At 41.5% G+C, this 20,581-nt stretch overlaps 1 protein-coding gene across 2 annotated transcripts in view; it reads right to left on the reverse strand.

Annotated features, from left to right (window-relative positions):
• The window catches only part of pnpla7a (patatin-like phospholipase domain containing 7a), a 50,387-nt gene extending 30,537 nt beyond the window's left edge, over window positions 1–19,850 (reverse strand). For both annotated transcript variants that reach the window (XM_076284783.1, XM_076284782.1), the window contains exons 1-18: window positions 19,758–19,850; window positions 18,960–19,055; window positions 18,569–18,656; window positions 18,207–18,289; window positions 17,810–17,898; window positions 17,363–17,503; window positions 16,865–17,024; window positions 16,481–16,561; window positions 12,458–12,586; window positions 10,118–10,198; window positions 9,100–9,241; window positions 8,841–8,921; window positions 8,313–8,398; window positions 7,918–8,070; window positions 7,028–7,105; window positions 6,598–6,803; window positions 3,738–3,869; window positions 3,312–3,435 (exon numbers count right to left, since the gene is read on the reverse strand). In XM_076284783.1, the coding sequence (XP_076140898.1) occupies window positions 3,312–3,435; window positions 3,738–3,869; window positions 6,598–6,803; window positions 7,028–7,105; window positions 7,918–8,070; window positions 8,313–8,398; window positions 8,841–8,921; window positions 9,100–9,241; window positions 10,118–10,198; window positions 12,458–12,586; window positions 16,481–16,561; window positions 16,865–17,024; window positions 17,363–17,503; window positions 17,810–17,898; window positions 18,207–18,289; window positions 18,569–18,656; window positions 18,960–19,055 (1,950 nt within the window). In that variant the 5' untranslated portion in view covers window positions 19,758–19,850. The remainder of the gene's footprint in view (window positions 1–3,311; window positions 3,436–3,737; window positions 3,870–6,597; window positions 6,804–7,027; window positions 7,106–7,917; window positions 8,071–8,312; window positions 8,399–8,840; window positions 8,922–9,099; window positions 9,242–10,117; window positions 10,199–12,457; window positions 12,587–16,480; window positions 16,562–16,864; window positions 17,025–17,362; window positions 17,504–17,809; window positions 17,899–18,206; window positions 18,290–18,568; window positions 18,657–18,959; window positions 19,056–19,757) is intronic.
• Between the last annotated feature and the right edge of the window lie 731 nt (window positions 19,851–20,581).

Below are 20,581 nucleotides of genomic sequence, written 5' to 3' on the forward strand. Positions count from 1 at the left end.
TGTTGCGATCGCAACATCGCGAATTCCTGGAGGGACTGCCTATTGTTGAGGTAAGACAATACCGAAATAAAATAAAACAGTGCTTAAGACAATCTTGGCCTTTTCTCATATAGCCTACAATAATAAAATAGGCCTACATATCAATGAACTGGGCCTATTTTGTTCCAAGTCTGAGTGAATATGAACAAATTAATAATAATTCGTGCATCGTTTTAGCAGCAAGGGCCAAATTATTCTTTAACATTAAGGAAATCCCTTCATCAAACGTAAGGCTACTCTACAGACTATCGTTGCCATTTAGGAATGCTATAGTAAGTGTTTAATTTCGCTCTGGATTTTGAAAAACAAAAGAGTAAAAACTGTCAAACAAACGACCAAGTGTGAGTTGTCACGTGCTTAAGTTGCAGTAGATGTATGGGTAATGAAGTCCTTTGACAACTTTGGGCAATGAATGTAGCCCAAAACGGGATGAACGCGCTGCTTGCAACGTAAATGAGAGTCTGAGCGAGCAGAAAAGGTTGTGAACCAATTCGTAACAAGTAAATCGATATAACGATCGGTTCATTTCAGTTTTATTCCGATACGGGGCTTCACATATCGATGTAGCCGTACCTTACACGTTAAAAACGGATACCGATACGTATCGGTTAATCTTTACACCCCTATTAGAATACATACAAATAAGTCAGGCAAATAAACTCTGGAATAACTCACAAAAAGACACCAGCTTCATAACAAGTGTATTAGCTTCTTTCAGTTTAGCTTTACTCCAATCAAATTCTCTATTCCTTCCACTCAGCCTTCATCTCATCATATGGAACATAAAACGTACAATTACATTCTATTCTGATTTCTGAATACCTCTGTGGACAAACACCGCAACACTGCAACACTGTTTGCAGACTTTGATTGGCAGGTTAATTTCCATTTGTCATGGCCTTTGGGAGTAGCGGGCTTTACAAGTGAAACCTCCTAGCAGGATGACTGTCAGAAGTGACGCAAGCAGGTCTAATTTAACACCGCCACTGCATTAGAATAGCCCTCAATTCCCAAGGCCTTACCCACACACAAACACACACAGACACAACACACACAAACGCACACAAGGTAAAGTCACAGTGTTTAAATCTCCCCATCTCCTGAGCTCCGTAACCATGGCATCGGCACAGACAGTTTTTCTTGGTAGTGTGGGTGTCGCCGTGGAGACACCGGAGACGTCAGCCTAGGCGAAGAGGAGCAGGTGCTGAGCCCTGTGGGAGCGGGCGATTACCTAACCACTGTGACATCACGCCACACGAGGGCTGGGCATTGGCGCCATTCACCACAGAGACAAGAGCTCCTCCAGAACTAGTGTACTCAAGGGTGCGCAACAACCATGCTGGCTCTAGTAAAGATCACCAATACCAGTCTGAGCAATGTAAAGTCATTTAGGTTTAAAACACTACCAAACTTCTCCAAAGGTCTCCAAATGTCCAATATGACCTATCAAGAGGAGATGGATTATGTCTGCAAAAAAACGTCACACTGACTTTTGTTCCTGGTGATTTTCCATGAACAGTTATTTGACTTTTCTTTGGACCTCAAAAGTTATGCATTCTCCAGAATAGAGGCATCGGCTGATGCTCGGGTATATTAAGCCGATTAAGAGGTAGGCGCTGGTGTTGTTGCTGTGCAACATGTCTAGCACCGCCCCTCGTGTCAATCAAATTGCCAATTGCCACTACCGGCAAATCCCAGTGGATGTTGCCCTGTGCAGGCTAACTTTAGGAAGAGTGATGGGAACAACATCATAACTACTGCGAGAAAATGGCAAGGATTAAATTCTTATCTATCAAATCCCTATGAAAGGTTACTTTTGGAGAGAAAATGTGAATAACCATAAGCTACTTTGGAACTGTATTGATAGCGAGCCTTCAACCAACTGTACCAACCAACGGTACCGTAATCCAGGAACAGGCCCCAGAGTTAAATTATCAAAGACCACAGTATTGATGAGCTCTGACGCTATCAATTCCGTTTTTGATTCTGGAGAACTTCTCTCCCTCGGAGGCTGTGTGCGGAGCGGAGCGGCTCCCTCACACACACACACACACACACACACACACACACTGCAGCAGCACCTTGTTTAGACACACAGAGCCTCTGCTCTTAGTAAAGATGGCGGAGAAAACTAAACGCTCAAAAGAGTGATTACATTTTTGACACATTAAATATGTTTATGGTCTATGGGTCCTACGTAGCCTCTATAAAGTCATCGTTAGTGGCCTGTGTAGTCCCCAGTATAGCAGGAATAGGCATCAGGCTGTGTAATATGTGTAAAAAGTTTTGCAATCACTTAGATTTATAAAGATAGGCCTCAGCCAAAAAAAAAAACTAATTTGGGTCAACTTTTACTCCAGATCTACGCCTCAGGTTAACCATTCATATTGACTAGCCTATTTGTGTTTAAATTTATAGACACATCATTATACTAGAATGTTCTTTCAGAGATATTGCTGAGCATATTTGGATGGTGTATAGTCAATAGCCAGCATGAACCTTAATACAGCATACTAGCTGTCCCTCGCGTCTACCTCTAATCCCATCTCCATATTACAGCTAACTTGGGGTGTGACATGTTTCCATCTTGCCCACATGATTGCTGTTTTATCACAGGACCATCAGGTAACCAAGAGAGTCAAGCCGGCACACAAATAGATAGAGAGATAAATAGATAGATAAACAAGCCAATCAATGCCTTCATCTCCACATCTGTGTGAAGCAGTGGCATTCAGTGAGCAGGGGCTTAATCTAAGCGCTTTACGTAACTTCCCTCTGTACAGTCGCTCAAGGGTGAGCTCCAATGGAACATCCAGCTCCCGTTAAAAGTTAGTGGGCCCCAAAGTTACTGTCAAGGTCATGATATCAACGCTAAGATGAGGTCACTCTTGGAATGCTACTAGGTGGACAGGAGCTTTGGCTAATGCAAAGATTTCAAGCAAGCAGTCACAAAAAAATGAGAAAGCCACATTTCTCAAACAGTCTCTTAAATGGTGGTAATTACCAAAGTATTTGTCTTGTTACTTGTATTTGCATGCTGAGGGATAACAGCACTTAATCTAACAGTTTTTTAAATCCATACACTGTCTGGCTAGCAATCATTTGGCTGTCCTCTGGTTTTCACAAAAGGATTTACAGGATCTGACGCTTTTCCCTTTTTTTTGTGCCTTTTTTCAAGCATCTCAGCCAGAACAGAGAGAGAGAGCCACATGTAGATGAGGAATGCAGTGGGCTTATCCCAGAGCCCACCAGCAAGGGGCAGCAGAGCTCACCACGCCAATGAGGTCACCACGGCCATACTCTCCCGTCAGCTCCTTCTTCCCGTCCTCCTTCAGGATGACGGAACGCAGGCGTCCGCTCAACACGATGAATGTGCTGTCAGACTTATCATCCTGTCTGTTAGAGAGAGAGAGGGGGGGGGGGATGGAGAGAGGGAGGAGAGATGGACAAATTAGAGGTGGTAGTTAACAAATGAAAAAAGTATTTAAGTGGACGAGTGTAAATCAGAAGTGTTAAATAACCTGTGGACTAATTCTTCCTTCAAACAAACAAAAACATTACAGACACACATACTCAAATAATACAAAGAAAGAAACAAACAAACAAACAAACAAACAAAAGAACAGAAGAAGAAAAAAAAAAAGAGAAGAAAAAGAGAAAGAAAGAACACTCTGATGGGAGGGAGTGAGATGACTGACCTATAGACAGCCCGTCCGGCCTCCACCGCCATCCAGTCGAGGGCGAAGTCGATCTGCCGCACAAACGAGGACATCCGCCGCACCACTGTATGAGCCACATTCAGCACCACTGTCGGCTCAGCACGCATGACCCTGAACACACACACTTACATTTTAATTACTAAAAAATAGACAGAAGTTTGTGCATTAAGACCTCATGTGATTTCAACATTTTTAATGGGGGTGATTTCATGTTTGACTGAGGGATAGACAAATGCATGGGTCATTTTGCTTATGCACTACATTAATTTCCTATGTATTAACCGCGTTGTGTATAAACCACACAGGACAGTGTTTTATGCAAGTTAAAAAAAACATATTAATACAATATTAACTGCCCCCATGTATTAACCTCATAGCTAAAGAAATGTAGCAAAAATCAATGTATAAACCTCGGCTAATAGTTGGGAAATTACGGTAAGCACTTTAACAAAATGGATCCAAAATAATGAAAAATCTGATTTTTGTCCCCTTCCTGTGTCCTATCTCCAGTGTGTGTACCCTTCAGATAGATATGCTTATCTGTGTATGGCACACACATGTTCACTTTTCCAGCCTTTACGCTTCACTAACATGCTCTCTGGCCACCACTGACACAGATGAATCACTGAACGTTATCTAATGACCTTCGGAACAATGCATGTGTTTGGTACGCTGCTTGGTTCTGCTCAATATGCACAAGAGAGACAGTCAATATTACCCCTCCAGAGCCACTGATAATAAATCAGCCTGGTAGTGACCATGGGGGAATAGCACCTGGAATCTCTACAGCACCACCCACAGTTAAATACAGAGCTCATACTTTCTCGTTGTCCTTCTCCTTCAGCGGAGGGAAGGATACAAATGAAAGCAATATTTAACCAATAAATGAGGCAACATTAATAGGCCCCCAGTGTAATTCATATCAATGGCACCGAAGTGACGTTCAAGTGAAATATCAACGAAAGGTGGCAGTGCTCATAACTCAAGCTGATCCAGGCAGGAGAGTGGCTGATAAATGAGACAAGCCTCTCCTCTGTGATCTAAATGTAGCTCGTCAACACTACAGTACAGAAAGATATATGCTTTGTGGAAGGTGTCACTCTAAGTTAATCATCTTAATAGATGTTCAGTGAAAACAGCAACCCACAATTAACATTAAAGTAAAAAATAACGGATAAGGACACTAAGGACATGCAAGACAATACATTGGGCCATTCTGATGTATATAATCTGCCAATATATTCAGCCAAAATGTACATGAATATAATTTTCAGATAACGTCAAATAAACTACATAATGCCATATTCAACAATACTTTTTAACAGTCTGTAAGGTCAGGTCAGGTCATACAGCTGTGTGTGTTTGTTTATGTAGACATACATACCTATGTGCATGTACTGCAAGTTCTACAGACCTACTCGGTTGCAGAACTGGATTTAGAGATGGGATGGGGGATGGGGAGATGTGTGTGTGTGTGTGTGTGTGTGTGTGTGTGTGTGTGTGTGTACACTGCCGTTCAAAAGTTTGGGGTCAGTTTGAAATGTCTATTCCACTCCATTAGACAGAATACCAGCTGAGATCAGTTGCATTGTTTTTTTTTTATCAGGGCAGCAGTTTTCAGATTTCATTATGTGCTTACATAGTTGCAAAAGGGTTCTCCTATGTTTTCTCAGTTAGCCTTTTAAAATGATATCAGATTAGTAAACAGAATGTGCCTTTGGAACATTGGATGGATGGTTGCTGATAATGGGCATCTGTATACTTATGTAGATATGGCATTAAAGATCAGCCATTTCAACAGCCATTTCAACATTCATTTACAACAGTCATTTACAACATTAATGATGAAAACAATTTCTCAGTGACTCCAAACTTTTGAACGGTAGTGTATGTACAGTATATATGTGTGTGTGTGTGTGTGTGTGTGTGTGTGTGTGTGTGTGTGTATTAGAGGTGTAAATAGTCACTGATCTCCCGATTCGATTCAATTAGTGACCTAAAGTTCAAGTCTGTGACCTAAAGTTTTTCAGTCCTTGAACAATCATGCACGAACCGTATGGGACGAACACGGAATGCCACCGAACATTCGCAAAGATATCTAATTGGTGTAACCAATAGAAGAATTTCCCTCACGGGATCAAAAGAGTATATATATACTTAAGAAGAGCTTCTATTGGTTACACCAGACGAACAAGCTTTTTTTTCTTTTACTGTCTATGCGTGTGAGCAGCGTGTATGCGCTCTGCTTCCGTTGTTGTTTAAAGATTGAATGGGAAAAGGATTCGGAGCCAAAGGCTACAATTTAACCCAGCTACAATTTGTAAGGTAGCCCATCACCAATATCAAGTTAATGTTACAGATGTACTATATGGCTACATACATTCTTAAAATGGTTCTGGTCTACAATTTAATATCTATTAAAAACTTCATAATGGAGGATGTTTTTAGAGCTTGATCTGTAGGCGACTTGGCTATTTTTAGTTGCACTGCAGGCGCCTCATAGGCTACCTGGTGCCCGCCGGCAGTGTGTTGGAGACCCCTGATCTAGACGGACAAAACATGGACAAAAAATATGGACAAAAAATAACATTATCTGTAGCCTAACTAGACTGAGAATGTTATTTTTCATTTGAATGTTTATAGCGCGACCGGAAAATTAACGAGCAACATTATTACGTTATAATCGATTATGGTCGGCCACTGCATCGATGCAGCATCGTTCATGTCCACATCGTGATGCATCGATTATTTGATTAATTTCAACACCTCTAGTATATATGTGTGTGTGTGTGTGTGTGTGTGTGTGTGTGTGTGTGTGTGTGTGTGTGTGTGCACTCACTCATAGAAGTGTGTTTTGGAGATGGAGAGGAAGCTGCAGTCGCGGTGCGCCCTGACAGTGAAAATGAGGGGCTCCCCTGTGAGCACGGCCAGCTGGCCCACCAGCTCGCCCGGGTGGGTCACAAACAGGCACGTGTCCTCCTCGCGGTCAATCATGCGCTGGTACACATGCAGCACCCCCGAGATGACAAACTGCACACTCACGTCCTGAAGGACACACCCATAAACACACACGGAAATTTTACTTAATTACTAACTACTAAAAAAAGTCATTAATTTGAAAGAAGGACCGTGTTACCGTAATTTAGTGATACATTAATTCAAATGTGCCAAACCCCATTGTTTTTTGCTTGGCCCACAAAATGTTTTTGTAACAGTACTTAATTACTTAATACAAGGAACAACAACCACGCTGTTTACTGTCACCTCACCTGGTCTCCCTGACGTGCGACCACAGACCCCGCTTTGACCTGGTGTAGAGTGACCCTGCCTTCTAGCAGACTTGGGTCCTAACACACACACACACACCCACACACACCCACACATACACACCCACACACACACACACACACACACACACACACACACACACACACGATTAGTCTCTCCATGGCAACTGTGGTACTGTGGCTGCATTAAATGAGTTCAACATTTATCATTTGTATTTGTATTTGTAAAAGTATCTGAGAAAGTATTATGCATGCTTCCATGGTACACAATATAGGACCTGCCCACTAGAGTGCACTGTGTGGAAAGAATGTAAAAGTGAGGAATGTGACAGATGCTGTGAAAGTGCTTTTGGCTTGACTCCCTTGCCATTTATGAACCACGTAGCTTTCAAAACATTCCAAAAATGATGTTACATCACATCATCCCCAACCCATGCTGTAAACCTCAAAACACATACAATTTGCTTTTGGTGACAGAATATAAATAAACAAAGGAACCAAACATGCTTGGAATCTGAATGCAAAGGAACTTACAGGCCCCTCATTTAACCATGCAAAATACTGCATGTTACACTTTCACCTGACTGACAATATCAACTGCTTCATTCCATCTGGTGTGTTTTTTCCCTATTCTTTATTGTCAGGGATATCCAGAAAAGTAATAAGCGCGTAATATAGTTTGGACATGGGAAGACATTGGAGGCTGATCCGTGAGCATAGGGGGTGTGTGGGGGGGTGGTCACTGTGGTGTGTAGAGTGCAGAAATGAGAGCAGCTTGGCAGAGGTGTAGAGAGGAGCGACACAGACAGTCAGAGTGGAAGTGAAGTTGGGAGAGCGACGTGAGGTTTGGGTCGGAGGCCTCTGAGACTCACCTGCAGCGGGATGATGCCCAGCAGGTCCTTCTTGGCCGCCTGGAAGATGGCGCCCACCTTGCTGGGGTGGACGTCCGGGCGTCTACCACTCTCCGTGTAGTGGTACACAGCTGACGGAGTGTGCTGCATGGTCACACTCTTCTTAAGGATGGACTGGGGGGGGGGGGGGCACAGAGAGAAATAAAAGAGCTTTAGAATGAGAGAATCAGAACAAAACAAAAATCATAGTCTCATATGTCAAGAAACTAATAAGAAATAAATACATAAATACAAACAACAACAAGCAGCAGAGGATGGCTAAATGTTAAACTGTGGCCCAATACTTGATACTTGACCAGTGATTCCACCACAGCCAAGTCTTGGGGCAGTATGGGTGGCAGACGCCCTGGCTGTACCTTATGAATGATGACTGGGCTTGAAGGGGCCTCCTCCAAGTTGACCCGAGCTCGTTCGTAGGCCATGTTCAAGTCATTCCCTGACACTATGGGAAGAGCAAGACATATGGAGACAAAGGAGTTTACAGTTTACAGAAAACAGTTCTGATTACATTGCATATAAACAATGAACTTTTTGCACAGTGTGTGTGCGAGGCTTATTGCATATCGGCGAACAGTCGACTTTGAGTGCACAGGCAAAGATGGAAAGCTCTCTTGACATAATGAGCATGATGGGCTAGTATCTTCTGGACCCCACCCAACAACATTGCACGGCTCAAAGAATGCACTTCATTCCAGGGCAGTGGCAGCTGAACTGGGCCGGCCTGCACGGCCAAAACATGAATTACAAGGACATTTCTCATGTCTAGCCCACTGTGCATCTGGGCATGCCAATGCCTATCAATCAGTCATTGTCTTAGGTGTGTCTGTGTCTGTGTGTGTGTGTGTGTGTGTGTGTGTGTGTGTGTGTCTGTCTCTGTGGCATACCTGCGCTTTCAGCGGATAGTGAGCGGACCTTGCGAAGGCTATTCGATGCGTTATCTCCCATTCCTCCAACTTTACCTGAATCTGAAGCATGCATCCACACCAAAAGAAAAAATGTACACAAACATTAAAGCTTTGCAACATAAACTATACATAAGCTTTGTATTCGATGGAGTTTGAGTGAGTTAATCTAATGTTAATGGTTTAACATAATGGTAATGAATAGCTTGTGTGTGTGTGTGTGTGTGTGTGTGTTTCTAACCCGTGTCTGATGGCGACTCGGACAGCCCTGCCACACTCTCCTCATCCTGACTGGCTTGGAAATGTGGTCGACGTGGCATCCTGGCGGGACTGCTCTCTCCAAGGACACTGGCCACTGCCGTCAGGGGGACCGCCTGTCTCTCCTGCCAACCCACAAGCAAAGCCCTCTCAGTCTTGCAGTCCCACAGACGCTTACATGACCTTAAAAGGGGTGCATGAGGTCATACATACCTATGGGCTGTTCATGCACTTAAATCCACCTTAAAGAGCAGTGAAACAGTGTACACACAACTGATTTATCACTGCATGGAATCTGTTCACCATAGCTGAAAGCTAGTTCAGTGAACCTTCCGGTTTTAAGTGCTGAATGTTTTCTACTGAGTGACGGTGAATGCATGTGCGCCAGGCAGTTTACAGCTGTGTGTATGTCTCTGTGTGTGTGTGTGTGTGTGTGTGTGTGTGTGTGTGTGTGTGTGTGTGTGTGTGTACATGGGCCATTTGACAGACTGGAAGCGCAATGCTTTAGATCTGATGGAGTCCTCTAAAGATTGTGTGAGCATCATAAACCATACTGATGAAATGAGGGGGCACACACACACACGCACACACACACACACACACACACACACAAACACACACACTACACACAAAGACACACTTTTGTGTCCTTTGTCACACTTACCTTGAAGTGATTATAGTGCAGAGCTTAATGTTGCATGAAATCAGTTTGTGTGTATGTGTGGGAGAGTGGGTCAGAGCAAGAGAAAGGGAGAGGGGAATGACCATGAAAGAGGGAAAGACAGAGAAAACAGTGAGAGGGAGGAAAAGACAGACTTTTGTGTGTGTGTGTGTGTGTGTGTGCTGTGTTTTTATGCTGAGTGTCATTTTAAAAAAATGAAAAGCAGTTTAGTATAAAACAAACATTCAGAATATAGATTTGTAATTGTAAGATAGAAGAATATAATGACACAGAAAGATTGTGTGTGTGTGGCCGTTCGTATAGGTGTGTTGTAACTCACTGGATTAAAGAGCTCAGTGGTCAGGCCCAGGTAGTTGTGCAGTGCCAGGAAGGTGACCCTCTGCAGACGCACCATGATGATCTACACACAGGAAAACACACACACACACACACACACACACACACACACACACACACACACACACACACACACACACACACACACACACACACACACACACACACCTCTGAGACCCTGTGTCTCACACATATTCGTATGCATGCGTAACACATCAGAGCTGAGGCCTTTTACCAAAAAGAAAACAAACTATTGGAAATATGAGGAAAACCTCTGAGGAATGAGGAAATGTGCAGGGCACCGATTTAGCTTGTGAGATCTAACATGGCTGCCGGCTAAGTGTCATAATGGATTAAAAATGACTTTCTTTGAAGAGGTCTACATGTCTTTGAGGCCAGGGAGAGGTTGTTGAGGAAAATCCCCCATTTCATCTTCATCTTAAAAACCTCTCTCATGGAAAAATACTTTGTGCTGTGACATCATCATAAAACCATGATTCATGCCGGTTATAACATACATTATTAGGCTTTTAACACTTTCATGCTTGAAGAACAAGAGAGCAATATCTGGAACACTGCCAGTGCTTTATACCTGCATAGCATGATAGCCTGAATAAGCAGCTTAAACACCTCAAAGATGTTTTGCTCCCCATGCAGAGTTTGATGAACAACAAACAGCCACAGCAACGAAAAGTATAGACTGATGAATTTGTTGGTATTTATGGGGGCTAGCAGTTTGTCTGGTGGTTATGTTGCTGATTAGATCATAAACGGCCACAGCAACAAAGAGCAATGACCAAAGAATTTGTCAGTAGTTGCTGGTAGAGAACATGGAGGTATTATATATAACTGGGAGAGAGTGACTAAGTCCCGCCCCCATTCATTTCAATGGCCCATGCTTGGCTAGCTACTTCAGACAAAAAAGTTTGAAATTGACCGTAGCCATCTTTATGAAAATGGCGTTTCATGGGTGCTCCTTTCTGGACCAGCTAGAATTAGCCAATCAGGTTCCACGTTACTGATGGAGACAACATAAGGTACAACGGTATGTCGTTGATGAAGATCGGATATTCCCTCAGAGGAAAAGAAGTTGTTCAGGAACGCGCTTCACCTACCCTTGTTATAGGCGCAAATGTATTTCATTGGTTGGGATAACATTTTGGGGATGGTGGTGCAGAAGTTTGCCCCTTGTCTCGAAAACCTATAATGCGATGTTCATATGTGATAATATAATAAACACAGAGCATATTGAGTAAGGATCCACTTTAGGCTATACAAATAATGATACCTAAATGCTTTGGACTAGCTGTATTAGGCTATTAAGTGCGCAATATGTAGGCTATCCAACGAAAATGACTATAAAACACTTTACTTGACAGTATCGACATAAGAGTGACATGACACTGTCGTGAACACATGACACTGTCATGACACCTGAAACCTAACCCTAACCCTAAACCTAACCCTAATCCTAACATTAACTTGTTAAGACAAAAACCGAATGTCACTTAATAACAGAAGCGTTATGTCATAAACGTTCATGACAGTTTCATGTCACTCTGTCGACACTGTCAAGTAAAGTGTAACCCTCTAACCCTAAACCTAACCTGTCATGAGAAAAACTTAATGACAGAAGAAGCGTTATGTCATAAATGTTTATGACTTGTTTATAATGTTTATGACACGCTCATGACAATGTCATATCACTCCTATGTAGATACCTTCAAGTAAAGTGTAACCAATAATAGTAACCTAATATAACAACATTTACTTTTTTCTTGTATTTACAACAATGCCTGGTATAATACAGCCTAAACTATGTAGGCATTAAGTCAAGTATCCGTCCGCTCAATCCAAGTAGGGAGACGTTTTATTTGTGCTTATTTGTAAAATGCTTAACCAACATGGACGCGCGAAGACACTCGTGCCCAGCACTAAAATCGTGTATGAGCTGTCATCTACCAATCAGCATGTAAAAACTGGTGCCGGAAGTGGCAACCACGTAACGCCATGTTTTTATAAATGTAGGCAGCCAAATGCCATGCTAATTGGCTGAAGCTAACCCTCCAAATCCTGTTGAGCCTTCTGGAGGTGTTGCGGGCCTAATTTAAAAAAAAACACAGATGAAGAAAGGTGCCTGCTTGATAATCCCAGTGATATGGTCTCTAGGGCTGTTCTGTTGGTGATGTTTTTCCCCACAAAGGTTGCTTTCTTGGTGATATTGTTTTTGATTATAAATAGGCTTGGCTATTGATTGTATCTGAGAAAGAAAGAGAGGAAAGGGCAATTACACACACTGTGTTTGTGCACATCTTTGCAGTACCTGTATGACCCGAACAAGGGTCTCGGGGTACTTCTTGAAGACAGACTGGAAGGCAGAGGCTGGTAGGCGCAGTATGGTGGAGCGAGAGGCGGCACGGGCTGACACCGTTTTATAAGGCGCTGGGTAACCCTGGCAACAAACATATTTAAATTAATTTCATTTTATCCCATTTTTAAAAAGAACAATATTAAAAGGCAGTCAAAATAACAAGGAAAACTAGAAATGCAATTCCAAGGAATTACCAGTGCATGAAAATGCTAAAGTTGTGATGTAAAATATCATGTATAGTTAAAACAGATAATACAGAGATGGTTACTACGGTGATGCTAGGATAGACATGGTGGTTGCATAGCTTAATAAAAGTTGATAGTTTAAAAGTAGACTGTTTAAAAGCTGAATGTAGATAGTTTAAAAGTTGTTGATAGACAGTAGATAGTTTAAAAGTTGTTGATAGACAGCTAGTTTAATAGATAGTTTAATGATAGTTTAAAAGTAGACCGTTTAAAAGTTGAAGGTAAGTAGTTTAAAAGTTGTTGACAGACTGGAAGTTGAATGAATGTTGATATTCAAATAGTTTAATGGCTGTGTATAGGTAGATATTTGATGATAACTGAAAGTTGGAATGGCTCTAATGTTTGCTAGCAGTTATGCTAAGATTTTTAACTATGCTAACCATGCTACTTAGCTAATGTTTTATAGCAGTGCTAGCAATGCTAACCTGCTAACTATGCTACTTAGGGACCGTTCGTTATTTATAAACGGGGTCACCGGAGGAAAATAGGGGAGGGTCATGTCTTTTTATTCTTTGTTGAGGGGAGGGTCACCTAACTTTTTTTTGTCTAGGAGGGGGGGTCACCCATCTTTTGTATTAATGAAAACAGCAAAAAATCAAAGTGGCTTGTTTGATTGTTGATTTCTGTCGCCATATAACGTTCTCTTTCGTTCCATAGCTCTGTCAATATTGAACAATAAAAATAAGGGAGATTTCCCGGGTTTCTCACGCAAAAATAGGGAAAATGTCAACATCCGTCCCCATTAACGTTGGAAGGGTTGGAGCAACAAAGTAGCCTACTTTATTCACGCCTAACAGCCTATATCCATTTGGTCAACTTTATCCAGCCCTAAAAAAGCTAACTTTGGTTTACTTGTAGTTTACCGTGTAGCCTAGCCTAACTTTAAACAGTGTGCATGCTTATAAAGCATACTTGTGCTTCATTCATCCACACATCCAGCTCCTAACGTTTTGACAAGCTTTTCTACCAATTGACCTTGTTCCTGCCCATCTCTAGCTTTGCTGTCTCCATCATTTCTGTTTTTGTAGTTTGCAAAAAAATATATAGTAGGCACTATTTATTGGTAACCAGCAACAAGTGCAATTTGTTAATCGCTGTCATTCTCTCTCCTGCCAACAAAAATGTGTTACGTTCCAAGTAGCAGTGCGTATTTCTGCTTCATAAAGCAGAATACAGAATACAAATGCATTGGTCATATAAATAGCCAGTTTATGGTCTACAGTGTAGGCTAGAGTTGGTAAGTTATGGTAGGCCAACTTGGAGTGAATATACAGGGGGATTTCTTTAGCCTAGGTGCGCACGTAGACATAGCCTACGGCCGAACACTGCAAGCGCCAATGAATCGTGCGCTCACAACAACCACGTCGTTAACTTAAATAGGCCTACTGTAGGTTAACATCACTCTGAGTTCGCATTCAAGCAAGCAAAACGATGATTTGAATACATCTGTTTCTCTGGAAGGGCAAGGGGTAACAACAGGACAACACAGAGACAGGCCAGAATGCAGGACTAATGTTATGAGAGTATTACAGTAATATGGGATATTCTACGGGAAAATATTAAAACGGCAAGACAGCGGGGAAAAGTTAAAATGATAGGCCTAAACCTGGAAAAAGTTGGCATGTTAGGTATTTTTTCGGTCCCTGTGATTATTTGTGAAATTGTGCAAACGGTCTTTTCAAGTCATTTGAGAAGGAAGGAGTGTAGCAAGCTCCCAAATTGACGCTCGTCTGAGAAATTGAGTTTTGGATAATGTTCAGCTTCGGCAGCTTTACAATGACTGAGGAAGCCTAGAGACGAGTCCATAGCAACAAGTTCATGTGTTGAATTTGTTATTACCCAGTGTGCTTTGTTGAATGGTCTCAATGTTTTATTGTTTTATTTCATGTGAATACTTACTAGAGGAGTAAATTATTTCAAGTAGGCTAATGCAGTTGCAGGAAGTGTGCATTTAGTTTCCATGCCTATTGTGTTTCCACAACAATGTTAGTGAGTAAATCTACAGAAATGGCCACCATCTTGGTGAAGTGTGATGTGTAAGATCAGAAAGCAGAGGGTGAGTTTAAAACGATTGCTTACGTCGATGTGTTTTCATAGCGCTCCATAGCGCTAGTTATCGACGATTGGCCGGGGAGGGTCATGTTTTTTTTTAAAAGACTGTTGGAGGGTCGTTGGAAATTTTCTTGCAGGCAGGGGAGGGTCATGTAACTTTTGATTGAAGCACTCAAAATCCCTCCGGTGACCCCGTTTATAAATAACAAACGGTCCCTTAGCTAACGTTTTCTAGCAGTTTAATGAATGTTGATATTCAAATAGTTTAATGGCTGTGTATAGGTAGATATTTGACGATAACTGAAAGTTGGAACGGCTCTAATGTTTGCTAGCAGTTATGCTAAGATTTTTAATTCTGCTAACCATGCTACTTAGCTAATGTTTTATAGCAGTGCTAGCAATGCTAACATGCTAACCATGTTACTTAGCTAACTTAACTAACATTTTCTAGCAGTTTTGCTAAACATGCTAACTATGCTAACAATGTTAGCATGCTAACTATGTTAACCATGTTACTTAGCTAATCATTTTTAACAGTTATGCTAACTAGCATGCTAACATGATAACATGCTAACTATGTTAACCATGTTACTTAGCTAACCTAGCTAATCATTTTTAATAGTTATGCTAAAAATGCTAACTAGCATGCTAACATGCTAACTATGCTAACCATTCTAACTAGCTACAGTGGGTAGGAGTCATAGTTGATGAAAAGTGTTGACATAGTTGATGACAAGTTAAAAGTTGTTGATAGACAGCTAGTGAATGTATATATTTTAAAAGTTGAATGTAGAAGCCTGAGGCCGCAGGTGGCCTGAACACCTGCCATAGGATTCTAATTGCTTAACGGCCGTATTATGATGTCATAATCGGCAATGTTAAGTCTATGGGGATTTTTAAAAACTTTTTCTTTAATAGTTTAAAAAGTATAAAAGTTTCAAAGTTGAAAAGTCATACCAACCCGATCTGTTTGAAGACCTACGTTACAAAGTTTGAATGAAGTTTCTAAGTTAAACTGTTCAAGAGAAATTGCGTACGGAAAAAGTGGTAAGCGGAATAATAATAAGAAGAAGTAGAAGAAGAAGTTGCCTAGGAAGAACAGTACAGTGCATTTTCATGCACTGTAATAAGAAGAAGAAGTAGAAGAAGTTGCCTAGGAAGAACAGTACAGTGCATTTTCATGCACTGTAATGACAAATGAAAGGCATGTTTAAGATCAGAATATCTGTCTGTTTGGTTTGAAACGAAGCGATATCAAACCAAACAGACAACAAAAGATACAGACACATACAACCTTACAAATTAAAACCAATTCCAATAAAGGCTATTGAAATTGAAATATCAAAGGACAAGAGTGACGGACGGATCATGTGAGTTGATACCGTCAGCGAAGGGTACGTTAACTGGGTCCTTCTTTGTGTGTGTGTGTGTGTATGTGTGGGTGTGGGTGTGTGTGTGTGTGTCTACGCAGATAACTTAATCACTATTGGTGCAATTTACTTCAAATTCTCTAAGTAGAGGGTCACCATTTCTCAATCCTCCTACTTGATAATGTAATTATGAATCAGTTTTACTTTTGTTAGGGACAAGGGGTCTCCAGTCACCTGACTGTTCTTTATTTAAATGAAAATAAGACAAAGACACAGAAAGGTCTTGCATAGTAAAGAAAGGGCCTCACAGTGATGATGTCCAGAATGCTAAGCAAACTGTGCACACTGTCTCCAGGGTGGACATCCTTTACCACTGCCTCAGTGCCGTCCTGTAAACACAGAGCAGGGGAGAGAGAGAGAGAGAGAGAAAAGAAAGAAAGAAAGAAAAAAGGAAAGACAGAGAAAGTAAGAAAGCGAGAGAGAGAAAGAAAAAGAGAGAGAGAGAGAGAGAGAAATGACAGCTGTGACAGTTGATGATGATATCTATATGCCCGACTGTACATCCTAATCCAGCTAATACATTTTATCATCATATACAAGCTCCATTTCATTTCAAGTTATTTTCTGTGCATGCTGTTGTTAAGATGTGCATGTCCCATGTGTCCGGGTTATACTAGTGTTTGGGTTATCACATTTTCATGGATGCACAGCTCGAGGCGTCCATCCTGCACCACAAAGATGCTGTCGTCGTCGTCGCCTGGGCGGAAAAGCCCTTCGCCCTCCTGCAGCTCAACAAACACCATGTGCCTGCACAGCTCCAGGAACAGTGGCTTCTCAAAGTGACCCAGCACTCTATAGCAAACATGCACACACACACATACACACACACACAAATAAATAATGTACTTCATGTTTGCATGTATGGAATGAGTCATCAATGTACAAAACACTGCATGTTGACCTTAACTATTAAAGCAAAGTAGAAGGATCCTTTTCAAAATCAACCTCGGGTACATCAAGAACAATTTAAATGAATCCATGAGCATGTTGTCGTTATCTATATGTCGTTGTGTTGTGTTCTGTTGTGTCTAAATATGTAAAATATGTAAATATGTAAGTACCTAAATATGTCCATCGATAAGGCTCAACAGTAGTGAGAGGGGAAGTACGAGGGAGATGTGTGTACTGACCTGACATTTTTGAGCATGTAGAGCACCTCGGAGGGCAGGTTGGAGTTCTGCACATCAAACTCGGTGAGGTCCGCCTCCAGCAGAGACGGAGGAGGCTCTTTGGGCTGCAGGGTGGGGGGCTCCTTCCTGATGCGCAGGATCCTGAAACACAAACAAACCACGCGACTAACTACAAAGAGAAACACAAAATGGACACCCCGCCCTTCATATGAAACACTCCAATCCTCTTTAAAGACAAAGACAGACATTGTGGCAAATAGGCTTGTTGTTGGAAGGGACAGAATCTTTAACTGTGAGATGGTCATTAGAATTTAAACATTGCTTTGCAGCACACTGACAATCATGCATAATGCTGAAAATTACTCCTTCCTTCTTGTGCAGAATGTGGTGGCCTATGGTTCAGGTTAGGATAAAGGGAGAGAGGCGGGGAGTGACGAGGCTGGATACCTGCGGGCGATGCTTATGACTTTGGGCCTTTTGCGTGGACGCTGTTTGGACATGGATGTTGGCCCTGGGGTTGAGGACAGAGTCTGGACCTGCGTGAGGTGTAAAAGATGGACGCAGAGATTAGGGAAAGAGAATACAAATCAATACAGATGTAAGAAAAAGACTGATGGAAATTCACTGGACAGGAAAAGACTATGAATAATTGTGAATTGCGTAACATTGGAAAAAATATGCTATGTGTTGGAGCCGGCTGAGCTGCAAAGGATATGGTTTACAATTGCACAATAGGGGGGTAGGCAAAGAGGGGCTATTTCAAAGCAGCCAACTCCCATCACTGCGGGAGGCGCAGAAGTACAGAAAACGGAGGAGTTATTTCAGAGGTGGGGGCTTTACTTACTTTTCTCATGATCTTTCGTCCGTAAAACATCACCTTATCTCTTTTCCTAAAACGATATCGAGGGGTTCCAGGTTGCTGCCCACCTGTTTGCGAACACAAGCGAGAACATGAACAAGAGGCAGCAATCAAACCACATTAAATCGTGGTATAGGCCTACTAATACTACTCAAAGTAATCCACAACATTTCATCCAAAATGTTTTGTTTGGCTCAGTTGAAAACTTCAAAGAATTGATGTGATGAAAAACATTTCAAATCAATGTGCTTTTTTGAAAGGATGGGGATTAGCCTATTATCTATTCATTATTTGTATTGGATGAGATGCTACAAGCTTGTCTGGGGATTGGGTGTTCAGACACTGACTAGCCAGTTTGTATCTCCGGTAGAGAAAGAGCACAGCGATCCCAATCAGTGAAACTGCCACCACTGCACCAATCAGCACACCCGTCAGCTGTGGACACACACACACACACACACACACACACAAACAAACAAACAAACAAACATCAACACATCATTAAGAGGACCTTAGTTTTCTACAGACTAGAACAGATTATATAACATTATTGATCATAGACTTGGTGTGGGTAAACTGACTCATGAACAATGAGTGATATTTTACTGTCAACCATCAAAACATTCTGATGTAATCTGTGATGACTGGTGTTTCCACGTTCATAATAGGCCTACCTACAGTTTCACATTTAACACATATCTTTTCCCCATAAGTACCCAGAGCAAAAAGAGCTAGTACCATGGTGGTTTGCATCCTTTCCTCCACAAACTTTTGCAGCCGTTGTCCGAAGTCCTTCCCTGGGGAACTCGTCCATTCATCCATTTCTGCCAACATCTGCCAAAAGTTTTCAGAACACTGTTACAATCCTTCACCATGTAACCAATGAAAAAATGGCCAAGAAACCCTTTTTACTGAAGTGTCGAGCTATTTTGTATTACCTCGTAGTAAAGTACTATTTCTCTATTGGCTCCCAACATGTATGCAACTGTAACACATTTCCAGTGAGTAAAAAGACGAATGAAATAGTGTCCTTGCCAGCTAATGTTCACTAACATTACACAGGACTAACTATGTTACAGTGAGGCAATTGTTTATTAGGCTAGAAACGTTAACAGGGCAATATAGCTACATTGAGTTATAAGAACCTTCTGGGTAACATCTTCATATTAACGTTATGCGTGTATCCTATGTGTGGGTGGCTAGCTAGCAATGCCCTAATTCCACTTCTTTATTCATTGTGGTGTTGGCAACACATTGTCTAAGAATTACATTATTAACATCCATGCATAGAAGTCGTCATTTTGCATTATCTTATCTAGACACGCCAGTCGCAGTTTGAACTTAATGTTGTCGTTAAAAGCTAATAGACGCATCTTCTTGCGGTACACCTTCGGAGCTAATAAGATAGCTAGCCAGCCAGCCAGCCACTGTGTTAACTCACTCACGCCAAGTGAAATAGTGTCTATTTTCATGCTTCCTTAAATCATGACATTACAGCTAACTACTTATTTTCCCATATTGACACATCTGCCTTACCTTACAACCCCCTTTTAAAGAGTTCTTCCCACGGCTTCAGATATTAAAGAACTTCATATGGCTAGCGTTACTTTCTCACCCTCCCTCCCTCGGTGTGCAATTGTTGATGTCGACTACTGTCAGTGTGGAACGTAGCAAATCACGTCGCATGGCTATTGGTTACTCACGGTGCGCCTTATCCTATCAGAGTCAAGCTTGTTGGGATCCTTGTTGCGATGGAAGCAGTTTTTTTTTTCTTTCCTCTTTATATTTCTTTCTGCAACATCCTTTATCATTTCAAACGTTGAATTGATTAATTAATTTATTTAGTAGATTGTTGACGATTTTGAATATATTCATAGACCCTTTCATGGAATTTTCATTATCAGCATCATAGTTGGCCCCACAAGACTTCCTTTTTAACATTCCATATGTTATCTTAATGCAGAGGAAGTAGATTGGGGCCCAAATAGAATGTTCAAGCATTGTTTTTGTTTACCTTGTTGAAAGGGTCCATATATGAATAAAAAAAAAAACATCAGATGAAAATAGCCTAATAGAAAAAAAACCAGGGACCGTAAACTTAACCACTCTGGAATTTAAAAAAAGAAAGAAAAAAAAAAGAAAAGAAACAAGTAAGGATTTTCACAATGAAACTAGGCTACATTATATATAATGCATGGTCGGGGACCACTGGCATTGGCTGTCTACCTTAAAAGGCACTGACCAACTGGTGTGTGCCTTTTAGGTTAGACAGCCAGATACAGGTCGAACAGTCTATATGTCTGCCCATAAATATGGCATGTTGATAGATGTATCTGGTTCTGGTAGGTCTACCGAATAGT

This window comes from Alosa pseudoharengus, unplaced genomic scaffold, assembly GCF_046254945.1.
Source record: "Alosa pseudoharengus isolate Yale_2024_CS ecotype anadromous, Long Island Sound unplaced genomic scaffold, YU_APseudo_1.1 YU_APseudo_1.1_scf_14, whole genome shotgun sequence".
Lineage (NCBI taxonomy): Eukaryota > Metazoa > Chordata > Actinopteri > Clupeiformes > Clupeidae > Alosa > Alosa pseudoharengus.